Source organism: Phytophthora infestans, genomic scaffold (assembly GCF_000142945.1).
Source record: "Phytophthora infestans T30-4 supercont1.18 genomic scaffold, whole genome shotgun sequence".
NCBI lineage: Eukaryota > Oomycota > Peronosporomycetes > Peronosporales > Peronosporaceae > Phytophthora > Phytophthora infestans.
This window is the reverse complement of record NW_003303741.1, coordinates 668,961-693,921: the sequence shown is the minus strand read 5'-3', so window position 1 is coordinate 693,921 and position 24,961 is coordinate 668,961. Positions and strand designations below refer to the sequence as shown.

The following is a 24,961-nucleotide window of genomic DNA, read 5'->3' as shown; positions in this document are numbered from 1 at the left end:
TCTTCCACGGCCGCCATTACAACCAGTTTCCCGTCTACTCCCCTGTCAAAGGCATTTCACTTGTGGAATTGTCTCGTACAACTGTTTGTTGCGATACTCAATCTGCTTCACGTGCAGCTTCCCCGTCCAGTCATACTGCATACACGCATTCTCGCGTTCCCAGGACTTGAGGAAGCCAAAGCCCCACACTACAGACACTCCGAGACCCCAGAAGGGCAGCAGCCGCATGTACGACGTCATGGAGATCACGCCACGCAGCAGTTCCAGTAAAATCCCAATCGCTGCCAGTGGGATGAGCCACGTATTGTAATACTTGAGGAACGCAAAGTAATACGCCACTTTCTCCCCGAAGTTGTACCGTAACGAGCGCAGCACTTTCTTGTCGTCCAGTTCGTGCAGCCGCCAGGACGTAACCCACCGATGAATCAGCGTGTCCGTCACGCTCTGATTGTGCATGGGGAAGAGATCGTGGATCCAAAGATCGCGTTTCGACAGTCGCACGCGTTGTTCGATGATAAAATCCACGATTTCAATGCGTTCGGCTGGCGTCGTGGGGTCGTCTCGACGCTGAGCCACGTCTTGTTCCATGTCCACTACAGCTCCGTGTTCCATCCACATTTGCGTTCGGAATTGCTTGACTAGCGACATGACCACAGCGTCAGGCGCTCGGACCAGGAGAATCAGGTATCCAGAGTGCATTTCGCCCTTCGAGTCGCCTCCATCGATGATATCCACGAGGAGCCCTTGGCTGCACAGTTTGTTGACGATCCTCCGGTGTTCGTCCTCGCTCTCATTCAACACAGGAGGACTGGCCATACACAGGCGTTTAAAGCCTGAACGTTCGTGACTGGCCTCGGCTAGACTGTCCATGGGGGTTCGGGGCACTGCCGACTGTCCAGCTGAAGTGGTACAGCAACAAAGACAACAAATTGCTCTCTTGATACAGCCAGGTAAATGGACTTTGCGGTTCACGATGACGGCGAAGTCATAGTCGGGTAATTGTCCACTTTGGATCTCGTCAGGCTTTAGATATCGGATTTGCCTGGCTTAGGGGTGGAAGACGATAATTCGTAGCTCTTCTGGTCACTAGGGTGCGACGTGGGGTTTCTCTTCGTGCGGCGACGTGTAACGCCTCCACTTTCGCTGCTTTTGTGGCTCTTGTGACTCTTTTCGCTGCTGGAACTCGAGTCACGGTCGTCTGAGTCACCAGAGGATGATGAAGAGCCCACGAGGTTGGCGCTCGAGTCCTCGCGCTTCTGTTGCGGGCTCTTGAGCGTCGAGCGTCGAGGTTTCTCGCTGCTGGGACGTCGTCCGGACATGTCGACGTTGCGTTTCTTGGCTCTCGTCTTGGACTTAGCGCGCTTTGTGCGAGTGCCGGCGACGTCGACGTCTTCTTCGGCCTTCACGACAGATGCGGCCTCATCTGGCAACATGCTTCCAGTAAGGGCGCAAGATGCAGGAATGAGATCAGGCGAAGCTTTTTGGTCGATGTTTCAACATAAAATAAGAGAGGGAAACGGACGGAAGGATTTTGAATGACTAACAAGGTACAGATGGTACAGTATCGGGTATGAGAGGCCAAATGTGACCTATTTTGAGTTGGCTACAGCTCATTGGGCATAATCAAGTGCGCCGAAATCCTGTCACTTCATCGATGATAATTGATGCCTTTGCCTGTGGGTCTGTACATGTAATAGAAAGCCTTGGATATTGTAAAGGCATCGTCGGCTCACTAAGAGCAGAGGCCGTTGACTTTCGTGCGGCCGCTGCCTGCCTGCGAGACGTTGAGAAACGCAGGAATCCAGTCGCCTTTGTCGAGTACGCTCGACTACAAAATAGTCAATGCTCAGGTTCTGCACCGTTGCTATAGATACCGTCAACTCCTTTTCATTCAGCTACAGCGGACATACCGTGGTCCCTTTCATCGAATTGGGTCTAGAAGAACACTTCATCTACCTCGTGTAGATTCTTGGTAGCGTCCTCACGACCCATACGGAATAGTTCGACAGCCCAATCGGAGTTAGTCGTCACAAGGACCCACGTAGGTGCAAACCAGCGCCACTTCCAGATCTGAAAGACCTTGCTCGGTGCATCCGGGTGCGGCACTGGGTTATTGTTAGTCAAGCCACCGTCGACAAAGCGCTTTCCGCGGTATGATGCCGCCAGCGACGTCGTGTAGAGTGGCACATGGGCCGAGCACAACATGCAGTCCACCATTTCTTCGTTGCTGGTCCAAGTCGTAAAGAGGTGGTTGCGCAACGCAGGCACCTCAGTGACCGAGAAGTAAAGTTTCTTGTCTGCGTGCTTATACGCGTCCGATGGGAGCACCTTCAGCATGTTGCGCTTGACCATGGGGATCCATCTACATGGCAGAAAACACTTGAAAACTTCAGCATTTTTGCTGTTTATGCATCTACTGTACGATACTTTAAACGTACTTGCCCAGCCCCGCGTAGGAGCATTCTGCCGCTTCTTCAATCAGCGGGACGTTCTCTTTAAAGAAGAACTCCTTCGCATCCATGCCTAGAGCCATTATCAATGCCGGGAAGCATCCAGCCGATACGCCGGAGTATATCACACTTTGAAGGTCATACTCCTCCTGCAGGACGGACGCCACACCCAGGAAGTAGTTGTACATGCCTCCACAGCCCCCGAATCCCAATTGCGCCACATCATGCAGCTCCGTGAGTCGGCGCCGCACCTTGGCTGGCGTACCTATTGCACGAGGCACTGGCGATGCGACGGGCACCTCGCGGATGGAGTCGTCTGATGCATCAGCACACTGCGACGAGCTCCAAAGCTCGTTCATTTTCCCAGATATCAATAGACCGCCGCCGCTGCAAAACAAACCTTCTAATTCTAATGATTTTTTATGGTTTGAATTGTCTACAAATAATCTCTTTTGTTTCTGAAACATATATCCTCTTTATTCGCATGCGGGAAAATTGAATGGTTTTCGGTCAAGATCCACGATCGACAGCAACCATTACAGTACCTCACATTATGTTGGCAAATACTTACATGTATTTCGATGCGTGGACAAGCAGGCGGCAGGGTGCTCTTTACAATATCTTGAAGAGGTTTAAGCTTGATGTCGCTGTAAATGAAGGAAACGAAGCTTCGCCGCGTTTTACAAATTTGTCCTAGGAGAAAGAAATTGTTCTTGCACGCCCCCAAAAATTGACTTCTGATTTGCCATTAAAACAGAACATACTGCTTTTAGCTACGCTTTACACATTTGGTGCTAACAGGGCTATGATGGCGCCACGTTCATGCCGCGGAAAGGGTGAATTCTGCTGTTTGACGGCCACATTAGAGTCTCCTTAGCTTTAATACGTTCAAGTCGCTTTAGCTTAGAGACAACGCGACGAGAACAGGGCATTACACTGTTCCAGTAGTGGCACTGACCTTCTACACTACATGTACTGTATTGGTTCTTTCGTCGCGACATCGATTCAACAACGGTTCGCTAAGTTACAATGTGCATCTTTACTCAACTAGCGAATAAGACCAGGCACCGCATTCAGTGTACAACGTTCTTAGCTTTATCGCCTTCTAATTTATCGGAGCTCGTCTGAACACATCATTTCTCCAACCTGGCCCATGTGAAAATGACCAGCAGTATATAGAAAAGCGACTTCGCTCAGCGATCGAAAAACTATCTCGCTCCTCGACCCGAGAAGTAAAGACACGTTTGCGTACACCGTCGACCACATTCTGAGCCTGGCAACTCAACCGCAACCAAAGATTCAGGTGGGGAAATTAAGAATCGCACGTGCAAAGTTCAGTGGCAACTTCGCTGTGGCCATTCGCCACTGGCCAACATATCGTGGAAACTGGTGATATTGTATCGCTACTGGCTGGTTTCCCTCTCTGCACTTGATTTTGCCAGCATACGAGCGTTACGAAACGTTGCGAAGCTTTTTATCCGAGCGTTTTTTCAAGGTGTACACCGTTTCTCAACCAATGATTTCCTCTATTAAATGTACGTACGAGCACCAACGCCACGGAGATGCGCAGGGCGAGGGGCCATGACTCATGAGTCGAGAATGGAAAAGGCCAGAGCTGTAGAAGGATCGCCCTTCAGCGGCCACGGGCAAGTTTACAGGGATAAAACACTTCAGTATTTTCGATTTTGCTTTGTGTTAAGCACATTTATCGAGTCAAGTCATCCTCGCGACGACGAATCTCCCGCTCGATCGCTTGTCTCCACGATGGACGCACCCGACGGCCAATTGAATGACGAGCACTTGAGACAGTCGGTGGACATGATGGAGGTCGACTTCGACACTTCATCTTTTACGGACGATGAGGGATACGAGTCCTCCCCGCGCAGACCGACAAGCCCTGAAGGCATGTGCACTGGAGTGTGGAGTACGGAGGAGCATGCAAAATTTCTCGAAGCCATCAAGATCTACTCCAACGGCCCCTGGAAATCCGTGGCTGCATACGTGGGTACCCGCACCGTCCGACAAACGATGACCCACGCCCAGAAATACCGACAAAAAGCCGCGCGTCGTTGCGCGGCCTGCGTACTAAGCAGGCTCTCATGCGTATGCACTTTGGACACCACGTGAGTGAAGAATCCCTCGTACAAGAGCGTCTTCGATCCGTAGGGGCTGCTTACAAAAGCAACGTCCACCTCGAGTGTGAGCCAATCCCGGTCCGCAATTCTTCACCGCACCGAAGAGAAACCTGGTTTCTAGGAGCGGATACCCTGCCGTCGGTTTGTCTTGCCACGGGAATCCAATCGGCCGACCACACATCAGCCGAGGACTTTGCGTCTTTGGACGTAACCATGTTGGATGTAAAGGAGATCAATCCGCTCGAGGATCTAACAACCACCCCGACCCTGGAAGAGTGCGCTACTGAACTGCTTCAGCTACTATTTTGACTCTCGTTTAATCAATAACAAAGCACATTGCACGCAGCCTTGATTGTAATTATCAAAGTGAAAAAACGTACTTTAGTAGGAAAAAATTGCTGGAATGAAAAATGCATGTGCAATTTAGTTTAATTGTCTCCTGCATGCACTGTACAATGTACAGTGTACATGTACATGTACTGTACAAGTAAGAAAGTCCCTATAAAGCCTGGGATCCCATTTATTTGATCCTAGATACTGTAGTACAGGGGGCATTGTTGAAGTAAGCATCTCCCATGTGATGATGACTATCTAGTGGAATATAATTGTGCTATTTCATATAGAGAAATCGTATATAACTGGACTGGTTGGTGGAGAGTAACATCCAGAACATCAGACTCTATAATTCATCACTTCTTCTTTTACCAAAGTCCAACACAAGTGTTTTCTCCTTTTACCAAGTCCACCACAAGCGTCTTCTCCTTCTACACTCAAGACTTCCTCTCCACTACGGCCGCCTAGATCACTCTACTTTTGTCATCACTCCGTACTGTACTGCCCTAACAACTCTGCGCAAATCATCCCTCAAACAGGCATCACGCGATCCACGTCCGCGAGCTTTTACGCTTTGAGAAGGGGTGTTCTACGTGGCCACCTTTGACATTACATGTACATGCAGTGACGCCTCCGACGCACCATGTTGGTCATCTAAATTATGTTGGAATTCACATGGGAGACCAGGCACAACGAGACATGGACACACTGGAACGGAGTTCCAATAAATTATAGTGCAGGTCTTGCGACTGCGAGCATTATCCAAGCTGAAGCATTTACCGTACAAGGATTGACGAGTAACAACACTAAGCTCACATGTAAAATACTGTAGCTCCACAATAAACAATGTCAAACAATGGATAGCTTCAACTTGTCCTCCTGCGGCACCAGATGGACGCCGCCATTCGCGCTGCTTGACGAGTCAGCATTTGTCGATGGGAGCGCACCTATGCTCCTCCGCGTTCGTCACGAACCGCGATAGGCGTACGCACGAAGTTCGTGCGTACCGGTAATGTACGCCTATCGCGGATGCACGTTGCTAAACGAGTGGCTACCGCTTCGAAAAGGCTCCTGCTTCCAGGCCTCTCCAGCATCTCCTCTTATTTCCAGCACTAAATGCATCGATTGATTCAAGTCAAAAAGAGATTACGGTTGTGACGAGGAAAAAGGATTGCCGTGTTGCGAGTCCGCTCTATTGTCCTTGCATTCGCATTCAGCTTTTCGTAAATTGTTGCTGACAATGTCGTGGTCGCCACAGCGACACGTCTAGCAGCGCTCACGACAATCCACCGATAGCTGCATTCGCTGCTTCGGCGCGCTTCTAGAAGCGAAGCTGATTAAGCTGAAGCAACACGAATTACTGTCAAGTGCTCGATCAAAGAAAACAGTTAACATGGGGATAGCCGCTTGGAGCCGCAGCTGTCGGTCCAAGTCCACCTGCCTCGCACCGCTCTTTGTTATTAATAGACTGCACAACCAGTGCAGTGTATTTAGTTTAGCGTTTCTGAAAGTTCAGACTCATGTTGATTACGCTCTCAAAATCCAAGAACGAAAAACTCATCGACACTCCTCAGAGGAGAACTCGGCGCCTGACTCATGCCTTAACGCACGTTTGCCACTCTTGTCAGCCTTCTTCGGCCTTCGCACCAACCAACATCTTCACTGCAAATCGAGCAACCCGGCGCCTTCGCCTCAGCTACGTGGCTCCATATACCGGTAAGTACATGTATGTAGCTCCTGCGCTAGTACATATTCGAAAACGAAGAATTATACATGTACTGTAAAGATTTCATTCTGTGTTGACAACGATACGGTTATACCTCCCAGTCACTGGGCTCACTGGGCCAGTGAGCTTTCGTGACAGTAAAGGTCACGCCATGCGTTGAGAATGCGCCTGTATTTGCCGCGCCAGTAAACCTTTGGGACAAGGTCACCACTCTCTGGTTTGGGAACCTGGCCATAATCTGCCTTAAGATTCTGTACATGTACTTACTGTACTGGAAGTAAACACGGTAGAAAGCATCCCCGCCAAGGGGCTGGATTTTGAAGTGCTGGTTTGCGGCTGCGTCTCGAGAGCCTTTGGTTCGCATCAAGGATTCGAGCGCCATGATGGGCGTGTGACTGAGAGACCAACGAGCAAAGTGGGTACTACGGGCACATCAACGCTCTGAAGTGTCTCTGCCGTTCAAGTCTCGCCGAGACTTCATTCACAAATCTGCGGCAGCGAGCAAACACGAAAAAAGCTACTTCACCCCGCAGCAAAAACTGCTGCAACACTCAGTGTTGCCACTTTTTTCCCATTCCTCAATTCACCTCGAAAGCACCATGAGTCTCCAGGCAGCAATGCGCCAGGCCGCGCCTCAGTACAGCAGCAGCAAACCTTCGGCCGGCGTTGGCATGTGGACTGAGGAAGAGCACGCCCGCTTCCTCGAAGGCGTCAAGCTCTTCTCGAGCGGACCCTGGAAGCGTGTGGCCGCCTACGTCGGCACGCGAAATGTACGCCAAACCATGACCCACGCGCAAAAGTACCGGTTGAAAGCAGCACGCCGACTGCGCGAGGCTCAGCGCAAACAGGCAGCGGCGCGACACGGACTGCACAGTACCCGTCGGGGCATCGTAGTGGACAACGCGCTTGCGCAACGATCATTGCAGACGCCGTCGTCTGCCGGTGGTCTCGGTCTTGGCTCCTACTCAAAGATGCGGCTACCCTGTACCTGCACTGAAAAGGACTGTCCGCATATGGACGATGCCAGTAAGATCTACATGTCCATTGCGGACGCTATCGAAATCCTCGACTCCAAGTCCTCGGTTGTCTCAGTAGCAGGCTCACCGGTATCCTCGGATGACCCACTCGGTAACACTTGGCTAAACGTTGGAACTTTCGACCCCGTGATCAAGATGGATGGGATCAGCAAAGACGACCTCATCCCGTTGGACTCTACAGCCAGTGATTCGGGCGAATTCCCAACGCTTGAAGATTGCGCCAGCGAATTGTTGGAGTTGCTCTTCTGAGCTCCTTACTAGTATCATTATCATTTGATCCAACACCGAACGCGTGTGGCCGAAAGGAAGTGCATGCGACACAAAACCCCTTATGTATTCAAGCTATACATGTATAAACGACTGCGTGCTAGCTTCCTGTACCAAATAAATACAGCATCTACCATTTGACTTTCTTGCATCAAATGTCTTCAAAGCGTTTGCGTATGTGGAGTATCTTGCGAGCTGTGCTGCACCTGACCTGAACTGTACGATATAACATGTACGGCGCTGCGGGCAATGAGCGCCGTACATCCCTGATATCTCTCAACCGAACGCCTGCAAGGGAGATTTGTCGTGGCCATCGAGCAAAGAAAGAAGACCGAGCATCGGGCGTAATCTGAATTCTCTCGGCTGAAGGACTTTTCTCGGCCGTGAACGCTGACTGATGAATTTTTCAACATGAGAAAATGTATCATTTCTAGGCCTGGGATCGCGCCTAGTGCATTGTCTACGCTTGGCTGGAGCGCAAACAATCGTTCGCGACGCATTGCGCTGCACCAACTTAGGTCTACAGTGTACATGTACAGGGACACAGCAGTTTGGCTGAAGCTCACAAGAATAGCATATCAAGGAAGGCGTGCAAGGTGCAATTGGCAACCTGCTTTGCTTCAAGGTACGCACGTGTACAGTAGTATTCGTCTGCCACTTCGACTCGACGCAATGCATGTTCAATGAACTGTTCAATATTGTTCAAAGCGAGCGTGCGCACCTTCGTGCAGCCCCTTCAAGATTAGCTCGTTCGAGCTGACTCATCATGTACGTCCGGCTCAAAATAATTGAACCGAACTGCCTTCAAAAACTGAACTTCCTCCCCATTTTTAAACGCTCCTTTCTTTATTTCGGAATAGATTGATGCACAACCTGTTCATTGAAGGGAGCGAGCATTTGTTTCCTGACACCCTACGCAGCAAATCGCCAACCACAGTACCGGTACTCGTCACGGGTATGCATGTGCCTTGTCAAAAAAGGAGTCTCACTGAAGACATTGCTGGCGTATGATCTCAAGGCCTTGAAACTCGTCAAATGTTTCGCTTCGCCGATATAAAAAAACTCTTCGAAGGTTTGCTCACTTCAAATGAAATAATGGCTCGTTTCGCGTAACCAAACGCTTCCGTTTGTAAAAGAAATATAGCGTCTCTTCAAGATGCTAACAAGTGGAAGCTAGGCAAGGCGTTCGGTTTTGACGACAAAGGCAAAATCGGCATCATAGTTGACAAGCGTCCTACATCGCTGGTGATCTTGTGGTCGGGACCATTCATGTCATCGTCCACGATACCATCGTGCGACGGTGAGCAGTCTGTGATTCGAATCGCTTTTAGCTCTCCACGTCTGACAAACAGAGCGCAGCGTTGGTGCTCAAAGTAGCAGGAAAAGAAAAAAGTGGAGTTCACGCGTGTACGACACGAGACGCGCGATGGCGAAACAGCAGTACATCGTGACAGAATCGAGCTCGAAAACGATTTTTTCAAGCAGCAACTAGTGATCTTCGCCACATCCAGAGGAAGTTATAGCCCTGGACGCTACACGTATCCGTTCGAATACCAACTCCCAGCTCAGCTGCCTGGTGCATTCTACATCGACGGATATTTCCAGGGAGATGTCGAAAATCTTCGGCCAAGACCAAGTACAAGCTCAAAGCGACACTCGATGTAAACGGATTCTTCTCTTCGGACTTGAAGGCAGATTGCAGCCTGGGCATTCACGAGCGTAATTTCAAAGAACTCGTTCCAAGCGAGGACTGCACCACTCAAGACGTCAAGTTCCTAAGCTGCTTTAACCGTATTACATGTCAACTCGCTGTGGCCATGGATAAAAGTGTGCACATGTATTTGCCTGGAGAGATACCGCTCAGTATCAATGTAACATCACCAATTTGGTTATGTTACATTGGTGATGTTACATTGAATCTGAGCGGTTTCTCCAGGCAAATTCTCCTGCACACTTTTGTTGGTGACCAATGACTCCACGATTGAGATGATCTCAATGAGATCACAGTTATGCGCAGTAAGTTGTACCAGGACATCACAGTGAAGATCGCGAAAGAAGGATCCTATCGCACGTTTACCAAGCTCATGTGCGAGAGCGCGTTCCCTGGTGTACCACCGGGGGCATCATTATCACAACCGCAGCTAAGCTTACTCTCGTGGATCTGATCAATGCAACCATCTCCCAAAAGCGACCTCATCGAATGTTTCTACCGTATCGACGTCGAATGTGATATTCCATGGTGTCCCGACGTGCGTCTCCTCTTGCCTATACATGTAATCATCCTAGCACCCGAACTACCCAACTCGTGGGTCCTTGAACCAGCAAAAGGCGTTTAAGGGTTACGGTAGTGTTAAATCCTAACTTAGGGCTTTACCGTACCAGGTACTCTACCAACAACTTTTTCTACAGTGCTGACTGGATAAGGGGACGCAGATACTTGTCGTACTCATCGACCACTTCGGAGGCATTCAGAGGCTCGCGCTTTGTTTGTTCCACTAGAGCACGGTAGATATCTCCGTCGTAGCGACCGATAGTTGAGTTGAGCTCAAAGTCGCTAAAGTCCCAGGCATCCGTCAGTCGGACAGCATTACGGCGCACTGGACTCAGCAACTTTTGTAGCTGCTGGTGCACCATTCCCCCTTGAGCGTGGGAGAAATAGTCGTCCTGGCGGAAGTCTCCCAGTCCTCTCACTAACAGCGACGCTCCAAAGAGCTGACAGAGCTGCGCAACCGCTGCCTTCGTCTTCCCTGCGGGCAAAGCGTACACACCTGAGACGAAAGACTTGAGTAACATCAGCTCAGCGTGATGTGTCGAGACAGTGGTCATGAGCATCATGCACGCGTTTCTGTCGTTTCCGGATGAAGCCATTGCCTCAGCAAGTCGCTGTATCGAACGAGCCGCTCGTACCTCGAACGCATCCGTCAGTACGTGGAGCTTTCCGAAGTCTTCAGCACGATGAGCATTGCATCGAAGACCAGGACGAATGTACAGCTCAGTGAAGCGCAGGAAGCTGGTGGGAGTCTCTTCGTAATCTCCTCGAGTTGCTTCACTGCGACGTAGACGAGCATGTGCCTTTAAGAGATAACGAGCATGTTGTTGCACCAGCACGTCGAAGGTGCCTTCAAATGTGCATGCACCCACGTTCTCTGCAAGAAGATGCGCCAAGTTGCTAGACTGCAGGAAGCCAGAACCTCCACACAGTCGACGACATTGCTCGATACCATCATTCACTCGATCTGCCAGGAACGCCTTCAAACCAGAAGATATCGCGTGGATCTCTGCAATTTGCGTTGTAAAAGAGCCGTGACCTCGCGTCACTAAGTCCAATGTGTCGTCATGCAGTGCTGTTATCGCTCTACCAGCGAAATTGGCAGCATAGGCCAGTGATAGCAATGGTAGAAGCACGTGCTGTTGGTTCTGGTAGTCCAACACCTGATACTCCTTGATCATGTCATCACTGCTCGTCGCTTTCTTTCCTTGCACACGAGCAGCGCTGAATCGCGTCGTGATCGTCGTCGCTGCTCCTAGAACGAAGCTCAGTTTTAAGATCAAATAAGCTCGAACTTGTGTCATGGTCAAGTACACCAGTTTGGAGTTCTTGGGCTTGATGAACGTGCCATCTTTCCGCACTTTTGCATACTTCATGAGCATGTTTCGTCGTGGGATTCTCACGTTACGGAAGACTGCGTATCCGTTGTCCAGCGACTTGAAACCCACCTTCGGTCCGATATCCCCCAGCTCAATCCCAGGTAGAGGAGAGTGGTCCTCCAATGACCTTAAATGCACAATGAATGCCTGGACACCTTCGTCGTCTCCGTCAATCTGTAGCTTGGCATGTACAATGGCATGCGTCGCGGTCTTGCCTAGACCTCCTGGCCACCATTTTCGACTCGTCAACGTTGGAGAGTTGAGGATGAAAGTCTGCGTCTCCTTGTCGTACACTGCCGTGGTTTCTAAGCCCTGCACATTGGAACCATGGCCCAATTCCGTTTGCGCATAGGCACCTATAATCTTGTAGCCTCTAGCAAGCGGCAACCACTTGGCTTGTTGCCCATTGTCCGCTTGGTTCTCGAGCGTCGGGATGAACATGGCACGATGCACTTCGAGTGGCAAACGCTCGCCCAATGCCACGTACAATTCCTCCTGGTCGCGTGGGTCGTCGATGCGTTGATCTTGCACTAGCTTGATATAGTGATAAGCCTTCTTCAAGCCTTTAGCGCAGCGTTGCTCGTGGTTCTGGAACATGGAATTCCGCTGGGACAGCACTGGATGACGACGCACCAACTCCACCATCAATTTGCGACGGCGATTGACCTCGCGACCTCCACGCAAAGCGTCAGCCAGCAAGTCCACGTCGATATCGCTGCATTGCCGCTCGCGACGTAGGAGTAGCGGAGCCAGGTCGTGCAGCGGAACGGATGACACAGACGCCATGCTTGTCATTTGGGAGATGAGACGAAACGAATGGCACATTTTGATCCGATTACTCATCATGCTTCGTAGCCATTACACATTTTTTAAATACTGAATGCAAGTTTATTAAAGAAGTGATTACGGTCCAATTTGTGACGACCAGTTTGAAAATAGTCCTGGAGAAACCCCATTGCACGACCATCGCCATGCTGCATCGCACATCGCTCCGGACGGGAGACTCCCTGCATTTACCTGCCAATTGGACTAAGATTGACCAGGAAATTATCGAGGCATTGCTGCTCAATCAGCCAGCAAGCGGCATCAGGTCAGTAGATGCTGGCCAAATACTTCGGCTTAACTCGTCTGCGCACTTTTTGACTCATATCTGTTGCTTTAATACAAGAGCGACGAGTCCGATTGCGCAACAAATTCTGAGCTCTTTTAGCAAGGCAAATAAGCGACGAAACACGCAAGTTTAAGCACAGAGCGATGCAGCGCCGCTTCATGCAGCGGAAAAAGGACCAAATTCTTCGAGTAAAGCAACAGGTCCAGCGACTCGAGAGAGAGTTCGAGCTGTTGCAGGCGAAAAAGCAACTGAAGACAGAGAATGACGCATTAAAAGAAGGTATCGACAGGTGCGGACCGCTGTCAGGAACATATTGACTTGTTACTAAGCACCAGCAAAGAATAATTCGAGACCACTACACGCCGTTGACGACCGCCGATTGGGATGATCTTTTGAGGAAAAACTTGCTGGAGTTTGAGGCTTCGAGCTGTGAGAAGAACTATGCTAGTACAGAAGCTGTAGTGCTGGGCTGGAGTCATCGCCGAAAGAGCGACGTGGCTAAAGGAACGACGCGCTTCGTAATGACCAAGCGGTTTGCGCATCTCAACGCACACGATTTCCACAAGACGACGTATGACAAGCTGTGCAAACCAGAGACACATCCAAAACTCTTTCATCCTGCAGTGACGATCCGGATGCAAAATCTTCAGGAAATAAACAAGGACGGCGTCGTGCTGCATCGCTGTATATTCAATCCGCAGACTGGTGACGTCGTGCATAGAGTCCTTAACAATGATGGTCAAATTGAAGTATGTTATCAGAGTGTTGTTCGTTTATGAGGTACACACAAAACAGCTGTGAAACTGGCTCCAGGAGTCACGGTACGGTGCAGTAAGTATTAGTGTATCAATCGGCTCATCGTCGACAAAATTGCAAAAACACCGTTCGAAACGGTGTGCAGCACCCTCAAACGCATAATAGCACCTTCCGGGGAGGGGCGACGCAGCTATGGCGCCAACTAAGGCGAGCGGGTGCGAGGTCGCGTAGCCGCAGCAAACCCGCGCGGGGAGCCCGCGAAGCAGGGCCGCGCGGTATTTGCGGAGGCGGGCCCAGCGCCGAGCTCACCAGCGAGCCGCGCATTGCACTTCCCAGGTGAGAGAATCTATTAATCGCGAGCGAAGCGAGCCCCAGCCAAGCGAAGCGCGGCTGGTAACGACCTCTTTACATTAAATAATGCCTTTCCACAGGAGAGTCGGGTAATCCCCCCCGGCTGCGCTTACAAATACCAAGTGAAAACAAAGCTTAAGTGTTATCCTGCAAAACAAGGTGTTTTAGATGCGTTGTCCTCATCGTCCCTACCGATTGATCACGAGTGATCTCACTCTCTTCGTTCGAGCTATCCTACTGTTCATTAGGCTCCGTGGTCGTCGCCTTCTCGCTGTTTGTCCCGCTCTTTGACGTCGCGACACTGCTGTGGAAACTCTGTGAAATGGAGTCGACGTCTGCGCTGCCTCCAACTGCGGATTTACCTGCTAGCTGGACGCCTACGGACCAGCGCATCATGGAGCATTTGCTGTTGGACCAGTCGGATGTGGAGGAACATTACGATGCAGCTCATCAAGATGCACGGAATTCCCCGCGAACTGTGGAGCTCAATAGGGCTGAAGACAAGCCCAAACCAAAGCAGAGCACTACGAAGCGTACTGTTAGTCCTGCTAAAGCGGATGACAGTAACAAGGCCAAGCGGGTGGAGGAGGACAGACGAGCGCGTCATCGAGAAGTACAGAGACGCTTTATGCAGCGCAAGAAGGCAGAGGTGGAACGCACCAAGACACTAGCGCAGACACTGGAGAAAAAATACCGGTATCTCGAAATTTCGGCGGAAGAGAAGAGCTTGAAGGTCGAGAACCGTGGGCTTCAAGGACGAGTGGACGCTGCGGCGTCCTCAGTGCCTCGAGTGCCTCATGTGGACCCTGTTCAGCTTTTGATGCAGGTAATAGATGCACTTTTACGGACCGGACTAGTGAGAAGTATCAAACTGATGCTTTTTATTGTTTTTTTTTTTCTTTCATTTTACCAGAATCAGATGGAGCTTGTGAAGGAGTTTTACGAGCCGATCACGCCTCATGTTTTAGCGAGTGTGCAATACAATGCGCAACAAGAGTACGAGCTCTCTCGACACGATGATACGTTTAAAACTTCCGGCGCGTCAGTCATGGGATGGAGCGACTTTCGTAAAATGGAGGAATCTTCCGTTAAATTTGTGCTCTCCAAAGGGTTTCCGAACGTACGAGCGCTGCATTTGATGAACTTTACTTGGGATACACTGTCCAATCCTGCTACGTACTCCTGCTTCTTCAGTCCTGCGTTCCCAATCAAGGTTTGTGCCCGATGTTTTTTATCATTTGTTTTAAACAGGTGCTTACAGTTTTTTTAGGTGCAAGTTCTGCAGGTGGTTAACCGCGACGCATTGGTGATTCATCGTGTGCTGTTTAACCCGCACACTCAGAGCTCGTCCAACTCGCTGGAGTTGCTGTGGCGTGTTCGGTTGGGAGAAGAATACGTGATTTTTGACACTGCCTTGCAGCACAACGCCGTTCAGCAATGTCTTGGTGCTTCTTACAAGTGGACGCAGATGACGACGTCGTTGGGTTTTGCTCCTCTTGACGTTAATCGTGACAGCGGCTGCATCCTCCGTCATGGTGGCTGGATACGCACCTCCATCACCAACGTCAAGTTTTGGTTCACTGAAATGTTCTTCATGGCCTTGCGCTTCGAGAGCACAATGGTAGCCCCAGTGTTCGCGTTGCCATCCGAAGAATGACGCATAGCTCTACTCGATACACAAAACAGGTAGTCTGGCCATCCGGATCGAACGGAATAAGTCAGTTTTGAACACTAGGCGTTTGTAGAAAATGAACTTGTACATTGCTAGACCTTTTACCATTTGTTGGTACTTATACATGTACGTCGCTAGTGTAACAAAACACCTTTTTGCCTTGCTCTCAAGGGACAAAATGACATCCAAGTATGCTACACCGGGTCAGCGTATAACTAGGCCATCGGTGGCTACAAGGTGGACTCGCGAACGCGCTGGGCATCAACACGCAGCGTGAAAACCAAATCGTCGGAAGCGAGCTCAGTCGCTTCATAAGTGGACAATCCGAAGAAGGTGGCGTTACCAACGTAGTTGGTTGGCAATGGACGCCTTCCAAAAATATAGTAAGCACCTGACATATCTGCAGCAGATATGTCAGGTTTTATCGACCTCTATGTCGACTTATATGTTTTGTGCCCCACCACAAATCTAGTAAGAGGAGGAACCTAGGCCAGTGCAAAGTGTCCCCTCCGCAAGAAGGTACTTGAGTTTACTAGCACTTTTATACATTGCGGCAATTTCTATTGGACTAAAAAAATTGTACTTGAAGCTCACCACTTCCCCTTTAGAGACTCTCGCCAACAAGATGCACGAGGAGGACGATGACGTTGACGTGCTGCTGTTATTGAGCGCCGCACACTCGTGGCGCGAAGCTAGTTTGGGTAGTGTCCGCCGTGAAGTGCACCAGCAGATGATGGAGAGCGCGTGGCGCGTTGCCATGCGTACACGTCACTACCTGACGGTGTCATGCTTGGATACACCCTGTGCGGCCGCGTGGATGGCCCTTTACCGGAACGGCCTCGACACGAACTTCATAAACGCTACAAGCCTCACGAGGTAGGTTTTATTGACGAGCGGATAATGTTCGCACTGTTCGTAACAACTGCTACTATATACTACGCAGAGCTGCCTTTAAACACCTACTTAAAAGATTCTCGCGCTTCTACCACCTTCCTTCGGCGAGAAGTAGAGGTCGGCCACCGAAGCTACGATATCACCATCAAGCCCTAGGACTTGTACTTTGCTTCTACGTGGGTTCAATGGAGAACGCGACTCTGTGCATGTTGTTCGGGGTTCCTCCCAGCACGTTGTCGCGCTCGCTACGTAAGGCCGAAGAAGCATTGTCGCGTGCCCTTCAGGACTTCTATCTAGCACGTATTTCATGGCCGTCGCCATCTCGACAGCGAGAGCTGGCGACGCTGGTCAATTCCCGCGAGCCGCTATTGAAACACACGTTCGGGTTCATAGACGGCAAGAACTTTCGTGTGGGTCTCTATACTGACTCTCTTTATTGCTACATGCCAATTAATATTCTTCTGTTGCTGTTTATATGTTTCAGGTGCAGCAACCATCTAATGCTGACCTACAAAATGCAATGTACAACGGATGGCTACACTCCGTGCTGGTGACCGGCACGATCTGCTTCGCCGCCGACGGGTGCATCATATGGTCCAAGCATAACTGCCCTGGGTCCTGGAACGATTCCGACACCTCTTTGGGATTTCGCATGAAGCTCCTGGATCCTACTTACTGTCCGGATGTGCGCATGAACGTCGTGTCAGATTCGGCGTTTCCCTGCTCCACGGCGATGACCGGGAGAATATTGACGCCGTTGAAGGACGGGGATCTCGAGAGGATTCAACCGTCGCTACGAAGCTCGGCGCGCACCCTGCACAACGCCATCACGTCGGTGAGACAGGCTGCTGAGTGGGGCATGGGCAGCGTGCAGAAGGTTTACAGTCGCTTGAACCTGCCGCTTCCCTACGACCAGAAGCTCCGTGGACTGCGACTAAACAACCTATTTCGGATGGCAAATTACCGAGTCCGCACGGTGGGCATTTCGGAAATCCGAACGACGTTTACAGGCGCGATGGAGATCTCCCTGTAACACGGGGTTGGGATTATGTATTTGAAGAACAGTGTCAAAGTTCCTTTGCATGAGTAGTTTCACTACGAGTTATATACAAGCGGAGATGACGGACAATTAGCATCGTGTTTGTGGGATTTTCGCTCTCTATCAAGGGCTATTCTCAATATGCAACGCTACGAAGTGGACTTCCTCCCTCTGTGGGCTGGTTTCTGGATAAGACTTCTAACGCTAGAAGCACTGACCGTATATCTTCTCACTCCTTCTTGAGAGGGCACCAATGAAATACATGAGCTCTTGCGATCGAGCGCGGGCTTCCTCCCTATCGCGACGAGCTCGTTCTTCCATCTCCATCTTCTCTTGGCGGCGGCGTTCTTCAGCTTCAAGTTTCTCGGCGTGCCAGAGGGCCTCCCGTGCTGCGACTTCATTGCGTCGGCGCTGTTCTTCATCGGCACGACGAGCTTCACCTCTGCGTTCGCTGTCCTCTCGCATGAGGATCATCATCTCAACGATATTGCCCCCCACCGCGGAGACATCTGTCTCCAGGTCACTGAGGCGTTTCTTCAATTGGTTGGCCGCTTTCGTAGCCTTAACTCTCTTCACTTTGGCGTAGCTGGCCTCCGAGAGGTCATCGTCGCCGTCAGCTCCGCGTTTGCGTCCACTGATGCTTCGAATTTCGGCTAGGTTGCCACCGCCGAGGCGGTTGGAAGACGTGTGGTATCGCTTCGAATACTCTGTGTCGTCAGCTCGGATCGAGGCGGTTTTCTCCACGCTGATGACGCTTGAGGTCGAAGCTTGCGGCACGTTCGGCTTCGGCAAACCGGTGGATCGGTCCTGTCGTTGCGAGGATCTGGTACAGACTGGGGACGGTCCCGAAGTGTTTGCAAACGCCTCTAGTCCTTCGCGCCCAGCAGCCGAATCCATCAGCTCGTCCATGCCGGCGATTTGAGCGGTGGAGTCGTCGACCGACACTTCGCCTAGGTTGGTGGCCGAGTAAAGGCTGGTTGTACTGACAGCGGAGGTGTTAACCATGTCGTCAACGCCTTCCAAGTCAAAGCTGAAGTCAGGCTGGTCGTCCTCTTCATCTTCGAATTGGCCGTCGACATCGGCACCGTCGTCCATTTCCGTCACCCCCGCCTTTTCGTCAATGTTCTTCTTCAGCAGCTTCGTCTCCTTGATATGTGGAGGCATGTCCGCCACACCTGTTGGTTTGCGGGTGCTGTAGAGCATCTTAAACTTTCGCCGCAGACTCTCGTAATCACGCTCGGAGATGCTACGACCTCGGTTTGAGTTATAGGAGATTGCCAGACGTTCCCACTCATCTTTACCAAGTGACAGAAACTTCTCGACGAGAGTTGGCAGTTGCACCTCGGAAAGTTTGTAGTCTGTACTCCCTGTTAGTTTAGCCATCTACAAGTAAGAACACGAGCGCATCGATAGACAAAACGTTAGTAAGGCTTTAGCGGGAGCACAGGAGAGGTTTTGACAAGTACCGGGGTCGTTGAGAACGCTGAGGGCACTGAAGGGCGAGGGCTACGTCGAGAACGGGGGTTGGACTTGCCCGAAGCTTGGCAAAACCAGTAATGAGAGTTCCATAGTCGCCTTGTCAACGCCGCGCTTTTGCGCGGAGCCGGCGGTGCTATTTGGCCTCTATCCACCAAAATCGAGCGTCAGTAGAAGCTACAAGATGCGTTCGCGCCCAACCGAGTGCGCTAACGGAGACCGAAGCTTTTTCTTACCATTAGTATCTCTTGGGGGCTCTTGTTTTGGCGCGAAACCCCGTCCTCCAGCTTCAACTTAGACTGTAAAGCTTCGAAATGAAGATACGTACAACTTCACTTCAACACCAGCGTGGACTTTCGAAGATGATTACATTCATTCACAGGATGTTAGTATGTATCCGCTTCTACTCATCACGCTCACATCTTGCTGGTACCCGCACGCACGCTACGGGTCCTGCTCTTTCTGGATCTCGCGGTGGCGGCAGGTCGCGAGGCCGCAACGACACACGAACCAGAGATCCGTCCCGTAGTCGACGGTGATTTCCTCTCCTTCCCGGATGTATTCCGTCGTGGCAACGACAACGGTGGTGCGACGGCCGTTCGACACCTCTACGAACTGCGCCACCGGCGCACAGGAGTGGTTAACGAAGCGCATTAGGCCGCCCATGCTCTCTGCGTTGATTGCGACACGGATCGGGTGGCTCGGCCTTTCCGGTCTCTGTGTCATAACAAGACGATAACCTTCGTTTCGAGGTCGGCCGCGGGGATTGACGCTCACATGCTCTAACTCGCCCAAATATTCGCCCAGCACTTCACCCGCTTCGATGTCTTCAGCCGCTACAACCGCCAACTGCCGTGTGCAAACATTCCGCGCCAAGAAAACCGAAGAGGACTCGCCCAAGGCGTTCCCACAATTGGCTTCGTAAGGACAGCAGCCTGGCGTGCAGAAAATCTGCATCAGTGAGTTCCTGCACGTACCCACACGGCACGGCAGCGCGCACTCACACCAGCCGAAGTGGGCCACCGTCGGGAACACCAAACCGGTCGGGTTAAACGGGGTGCGCAGATTGGCCACTCGACACGGCCAGTCTGCAGGTACAAAGCGGTCGCGAGAACGGGACACAGCAACACGCGGCTTTAGAGCCGAGATGGGGCTTGTTCTCAGGAGTCCCCGGGGGTTAGGCGACGATGACGCTGGCTCACGAGGATGGCCATGACGTCGGCGGTATGGGTCAGCAGCAGCCCGACGCTCTCGCCGTGATGAACGATGCTCGCGTAGAGGAACGCTTGGGCGCGGACGAAAGCAGTGGCGATGGAGGCGCCCCCCAGCATCACCGGTGATGATGTCGTCGGGGCTGCGTGGCGCGCGCGTGTGTGACGGAGATGCTGATGCCCGCAACCCCTCACCAACTGTCGGAGTGCCCCCCGGCTTCGGCTTGCGCGGCGGCGTATCCCTCACTACAGACGAAGTGCCTGTTGAGCTGTACCCGTCCAGATTATCGGCAACACCAGTGTGGAGATTAGGCGGCGTGTTCTCCTCCTCCGTCGACGAATCTGCAATGCACCGCTCGCGCCAATACGTGGCCGAGTGAACCATCTCCTGCAAGTAGGAAGCTAATTGGCTTCCTACTTGCAGGAGATGGTTCACTCGGCCACGTATTGTTTGCTAATTGGCAAACATTCTTCTCCAAGCTTCTTGAGTACGTACCTTTCGTTACGATGGCGGCACTTTGCCCTCAACGACCGATTTTCGAAAGTGTGGGCTTCTTCAACTTGAGCGCAAAAATGAGATATGCGAGATATATGCAGAGAGAGAGTGATTGTGGGTCAGTTCAGAGCGATGGTCAGCATTTCTAATACAAAATTCTAGATCTAGCGATAAGATGGCTACAGAGATTAAATATAGGGGAAGGGTAGATTACTCAGACGATTTTTACGCCCCACGGATTTTATTCGATCGTTAAGCCTGCAATATCTGCTGCAGGTATGTCAGGTGCTTACTATATTTTTGGAAGGCGTCCAATGGCGGTTTTTTACCAATACGGGACAAACATTCTTTTGAAGGCCTTTGTAAAGCTAGCTTGCACAGGGAAGTTTGTAGTTGCTACTCACTCAGAGGGCTCACGGTGTAACTGCAACAATCACGATGCTAAACCATGGGCCCCGGGTCAATGAAAATCAGTACGCTGAAGACTGTTCAACACCTGACGTAATTCAATTTGATTGTGCTGCGAATCAAAAATTAAACAAAGATCGTTGTTTCGATACCCTTTCATATTTAGTAAGTGCGATTTGAGAATACGTAACAAACACGTTTTAAATTAATCTTTCCGCTGAAATCAAATAAGTTATTCTTTCTATTATATTGAAGGAGTCTACTGTACATGTATCTTCAAGGCTTCTTCGTACTTCACTGCTCACTTTAGCTAGGTCAGCTCCAACTCAAATGTCTCGGCAGCATTTCCACCCCAAACCAGTTGCTCATTCTCCAATTTCCTCCCTGCAAACAATCGAGTTCTCCACTACGATGACCACCGACAACGCTTCCAACATCGTGGACTTGTCCCCCATGGACGCAGTCATGACCAACATCGGCGTCACGATCCTGTACATTTACGAGGCCACGGACGCCCTGTTGGAAGTGCAAGATGTGCACGTACATCGACTCCAGAGTAGTATCCTATGTTACGGCATATGGAAGGTTCTAGAAGGATCTAGACATAGTGATAGGTCTTAGTTAGCGGATGGTTTGTTAGTTCTCACTTCGAGATTGGTAAAGCCACTGACGAGGCCCCGGCGGGGGCCGAAACGCGTCTGGCGCGCGTTCAATCCAAGTCATTCACATCTACTCGATTCTACATTTCCTACAGGTTATGAGCCCAAACGGCTTGGTATGGGCACTGCGGTGTACGCGGAATACGCGCTGGGGGAGTTCACGCTCAAGTCGTCGCGGAAGCAACGGGCTCCGACGACAGGGGGAGCGGAACATACAAGTGCGCGGTGGACACGCAGTCGCTCTTTGCATTCGGGAAAAGGACGGCCGAGTTCTGCACAAGGAGGTGGTTTCGAGTGGTGTGAGTGGTGGATCAAAAGAGGTCGATCGAGAAGGAGAACAACAACAAGCTCAAGCAAGGCTTAAGGACGCCTACAAGGTGTCAAGAGACGACGTAATGGTGAACATGAGGGAGCCGGGAAACCTAGCGATCGCGGCAGCAACGGTTACGCTGGCCAGCGCGCAGGTGGTAAACCCTACAAGAATGTATGCAGTGAAGAGGCTGCAGCTGACAAGCATCATGCGGAGAGCAGCCGATGGCTGTACACTCGTGACCAAGACGGCTACGACTCATGTCGTCGAGGGGGAGTGTTGGAAGTGCAAGATGTGCACGTACATCGACTCCAGAGTAGTATCCTATGTTACGGCATATGGAAGGTTCTAGAAGGGTCTAGGCATAGTGATAGGTCTTAGTTAGCGGATGGTTGGTTAGTTCTCACTTCGAGATTGGTAAAGCGACTGACGAGGCCCCGGCGGGGGCCGAAACGCGTCTGGCGCGCGCTCAATCCAAGTCATTCACATCTACTCGATTCTACATTTCCTACATCTTCGTACTTCACTGCTCACTTTAGCTAGGTCAGCTCCAACTCAAATGTCTCGGCAGCATTTCCACCCCAAACCAGTTGCTCATTCTCCAATTTCCTCCCTGCAAACAATCGAGTTCTCCACACCGACAACGCTTCCAACATCGTAGACTTGTCCCCCATGGACGCAGTCATGACCAACATCGGCGTCACGATCCTGTACATTTACGAGGCCACGGACGCCCACCGCTACAACTTGAAAAAATTGAGGGCGTCTTTCGTTGAGACGCTGAACCAAGACTATCCGATCCTACTAGGTGAGCTCCACGTCGATCATGTACGGAGCGGGATGCTTTACGTTAAGCTTGACCCAAACAAGAGCGCAAGTGCTGTCCCTTTCCTGACGGATCCTGCGTGCCCTCAAACCACTGAGCAAGCACTCGACTCGCTCTCGTACGACTTCATGCCACCCCCACGCGAAGGCAGACACCAACTCATCGCAGCCAAAGCTTCCATTCTTTCGGACGGTGCGTTGGTCATTGGCCTCAACTTTGCTCACGGGGTGCTCGACGGAGAGGCCGCATTCACCTTCGTCAAGGTGTGGGCGCAACGCTATCGACGTCTAGCCGGGGGGCCCTCCAACGAGATAGAAGCACCAATCAAGCTGAATCACGACCGACACTTGCTCTCTGGACACGGAAATGGGGTTTCGGCACCTCATCCGGAGCTCCGTGTGGCTACTCCGAGTGACCTCAGTACTCAACATGAAAGCGCCAAAACGAAGCCTATGTTTGGTCCTATCCCTGTGCCGGTCAGTGACCCTGCACCGACAGCTCAACGCACTTTCCACTTGACCTCCGACAAGCTTGGACGACTGAAGAAACTTGCCGGCGGAGCTCGAGCGTGAGCACTATCGACTCGCTTACAGCACTCTTGATCGTATTGATCACTCGAGCTCGTGACAACGGAGGGGATATCCGCGTCGCAACGTGTGTCAATGCACGTGCTCACCTCCAGCCGCCATTGCCAACCAACTACGTTGGTAACGCCACCTTCTTCGGATTGTCCACTTATGAAGCGACTGAGCTCGCTTCCGACGATTTGGTTGACACGCTGCGTGTTGTTGCCCAGCGCGTTCGCGAGTCCATCATTCGAACTCGGGACGACCAATTTCTTCGTGATTCGATGGCATTCATCTCGTCGCAGGCCGACAAGAGCGCCGTGAGCGTCAGTACCGATTTCTTCTATGGGCCAGATCTCTTCGCAGGGAACCCGAAAATGCAATACTTAGATTAATACATCGATGTGAGCTGAGCAAAATTATAATTCATTTATTGGCATTACTCCGGCCCATGCTCGAGCGTACCTTGTCCACCGCACTCATGTCCCACAAGTCACGATTGTAGTTCAGAAACATTACGTCTCGGAGACATTCGCTTCCGTAGATCAGACAGCATCAGCTTAGCGAGAGAGATGAAGCGCTCACACTTGTTAGACTTTGGCGGGATGTACGCGACGTCGACGTAGTGCGCAATTGCGTTTCTTGAGCGCCGCTCTCACAATAGAACACTCCTCGGCGGCTCTTGAAGACGACGTTCGACCTAAATTCAGCGCAGGCTAATTTTTTCCGCGACGTTTAGCGCGCCCCACGCTGTAACTTGACTAGACCTTGCTCTAAATTAGGGTTGTTCACTAAAGTTGCCGTTGTTGACCGCCATAAATTAATAATTAAATTAAAAAATTAGGATTAATTTTTATGCATATAATTTTTTCGGGTTGTCACCTCGTGGGTGCGCATGGGGGCCTACGACGCCAATTTTGGCGGTGGAAAAGCAAGCTACGCCGGACTACCGCGGCTACCAGTCACTGATGGCTTGGTTGTCATTGCTGACCCGATGTATCCTGAGGAAGATGGCTTGGATGCCACTTTGTCACTTGAAAGCAAGACAATGATGGCTTTTAGCGATTTGTGGCAGTTATTTGCCCTGTGAATCTGGTAGCGCCATGGCCAGAATATCACAGGAGCTTGAAGAAGGCAAGAGCGCAACAACGCACAAAACTACATTTTGTAACGAACAGTTACTCTGCACATTCTCGCATCCGATAAATCAAGTTTTTTGTGTGTCCGTTTTAGCGTGCTACCCGGAGTTGAATCACATAAAATCACGGATCCGTTAAAAAATACCCCCTTTTGTGTAAATAATATTTACACAAAAGGGGGTATTTTCAAAAATTTGGTACAGTCAATATTATTGACTTTTGGATCTTTACAAACTAGACAAACAATTATTTATTACAGGACATGGAACTTTTAGAAACAGATCGGTTGGTTTTTTAAATTAGGCAGGCTAATGAAATAGCTTTTTTTTTTTTTTAGCGAAATCACGTTTTTCAAGTCGCTAAAGCTTTTTTTTAATTAGAGACTGCAGGGCAAACACTACAAAAACCATTTTTGCTAACCCACTTCAACTTGAAGTCAGGTCAGTTTTGA

General features: G+C 50.8%; 6 protein-coding genes across 6 annotated transcripts; 3 read left to right on the top strand and 3 right to left on the bottom strand.

Moving 5' to 3' along the window:
• Nucleotides 1–45: 45 nt before the first annotated feature.
• Nucleotides 46–1,433, bottom strand: PITG_10313 (uncharacterized protein; the record flags this gene model as incomplete). Its single annotated transcript, XM_002902083.1, has 2 exons — nucleotides 46–899; nucleotides 1,088–1,433. The coding sequence occupies 2 exons, from the start codon at nucleotides 1,431–1,433 to the stop codon at nucleotides 46–48; spliced, it is 1,200 nt and encodes a 399-aa protein (XP_002902129.1).
• A 502-nt stretch (nucleotides 1,434–1,935) lies between these two features.
• On the bottom strand, nucleotides 1,936–2,809 carry PITG_10312 (Patatin like protein; the record flags this gene model as incomplete). The annotated part of the gene is made up of 2 exons (XM_002902082.1): nucleotides 1,936–2,362; nucleotides 2,439–2,809. 2 exons carry the CDS (start codon nucleotides 2,807–2,809, stop codon nucleotides 1,936–1,938), a joined length of 798 nt encoding a protein of 265 aa, XP_002902128.1.
• Nucleotides 2,810–4,214: 1,405 nt separating this feature from the next.
• On the top strand, nucleotides 4,215–6,804 carry PITG_10311 (myb-like DNA-binding domain, putative; the record flags this gene model as incomplete). The annotated part of the gene is made up of 6 exons (XM_002902081.1): nucleotides 4,215–4,455; nucleotides 4,494–4,860; nucleotides 5,049–5,072; nucleotides 5,751–5,927; nucleotides 6,413–6,634; nucleotides 6,783–6,804. 6 exons carry the CDS (start codon nucleotides 4,215–4,217, stop codon nucleotides 6,802–6,804), a joined length of 1,053 nt encoding a protein of 350 aa, XP_002902127.1.
• A 427-nt stretch (nucleotides 6,805–7,231) lies between these two features.
• Nucleotides 7,232–7,930, top strand: PITG_10310 (myb-like DNA-binding protein, putative; the record flags this gene model as incomplete). Its single annotated transcript, XM_002902080.1, has 1 exon — nucleotides 7,232–7,930. One exon carries the CDS (start codon nucleotides 7,244–7,246, stop codon nucleotides 7,928–7,930), a length of 687 nt encoding a protein of 228 aa, XP_002902126.1.
• Nucleotides 7,931–10,351: 2,421 nt separating this feature from the next.
• PITG_10309 (peroxisomal acyl-coenzyme A oxidase 1, putative) lies at nucleotides 10,352–12,382 on the bottom strand (the record flags this gene model as incomplete). Its single annotated transcript, XM_002902079.1, has 1 exon — nucleotides 10,352–12,382. One exon carries the CDS (start codon nucleotides 12,380–12,382, stop codon nucleotides 10,352–10,354), a length of 2,031 nt encoding a protein of 676 aa, XP_002902125.1.
• A 468-nt stretch (nucleotides 12,383–12,850) lies between these two features.
• Nucleotides 12,851–15,590, top strand: PITG_10308 (uncharacterized protein; the record flags this gene model as incomplete). Its single annotated transcript, XM_002902078.1, has 6 exons — nucleotides 12,851–12,996; nucleotides 13,048–13,412; nucleotides 13,695–13,799; nucleotides 14,063–14,640; nucleotides 14,728–15,027; nucleotides 15,085–15,590. The coding sequence occupies 6 exons, from the start codon at nucleotides 12,851–12,853 to the stop codon at nucleotides 15,469–15,471; spliced, it is 1,881 nt and encodes a 626-aa protein (XP_002902124.1).
• Nucleotides 15,591–24,961: the final 9,371 nt, after the last annotated feature.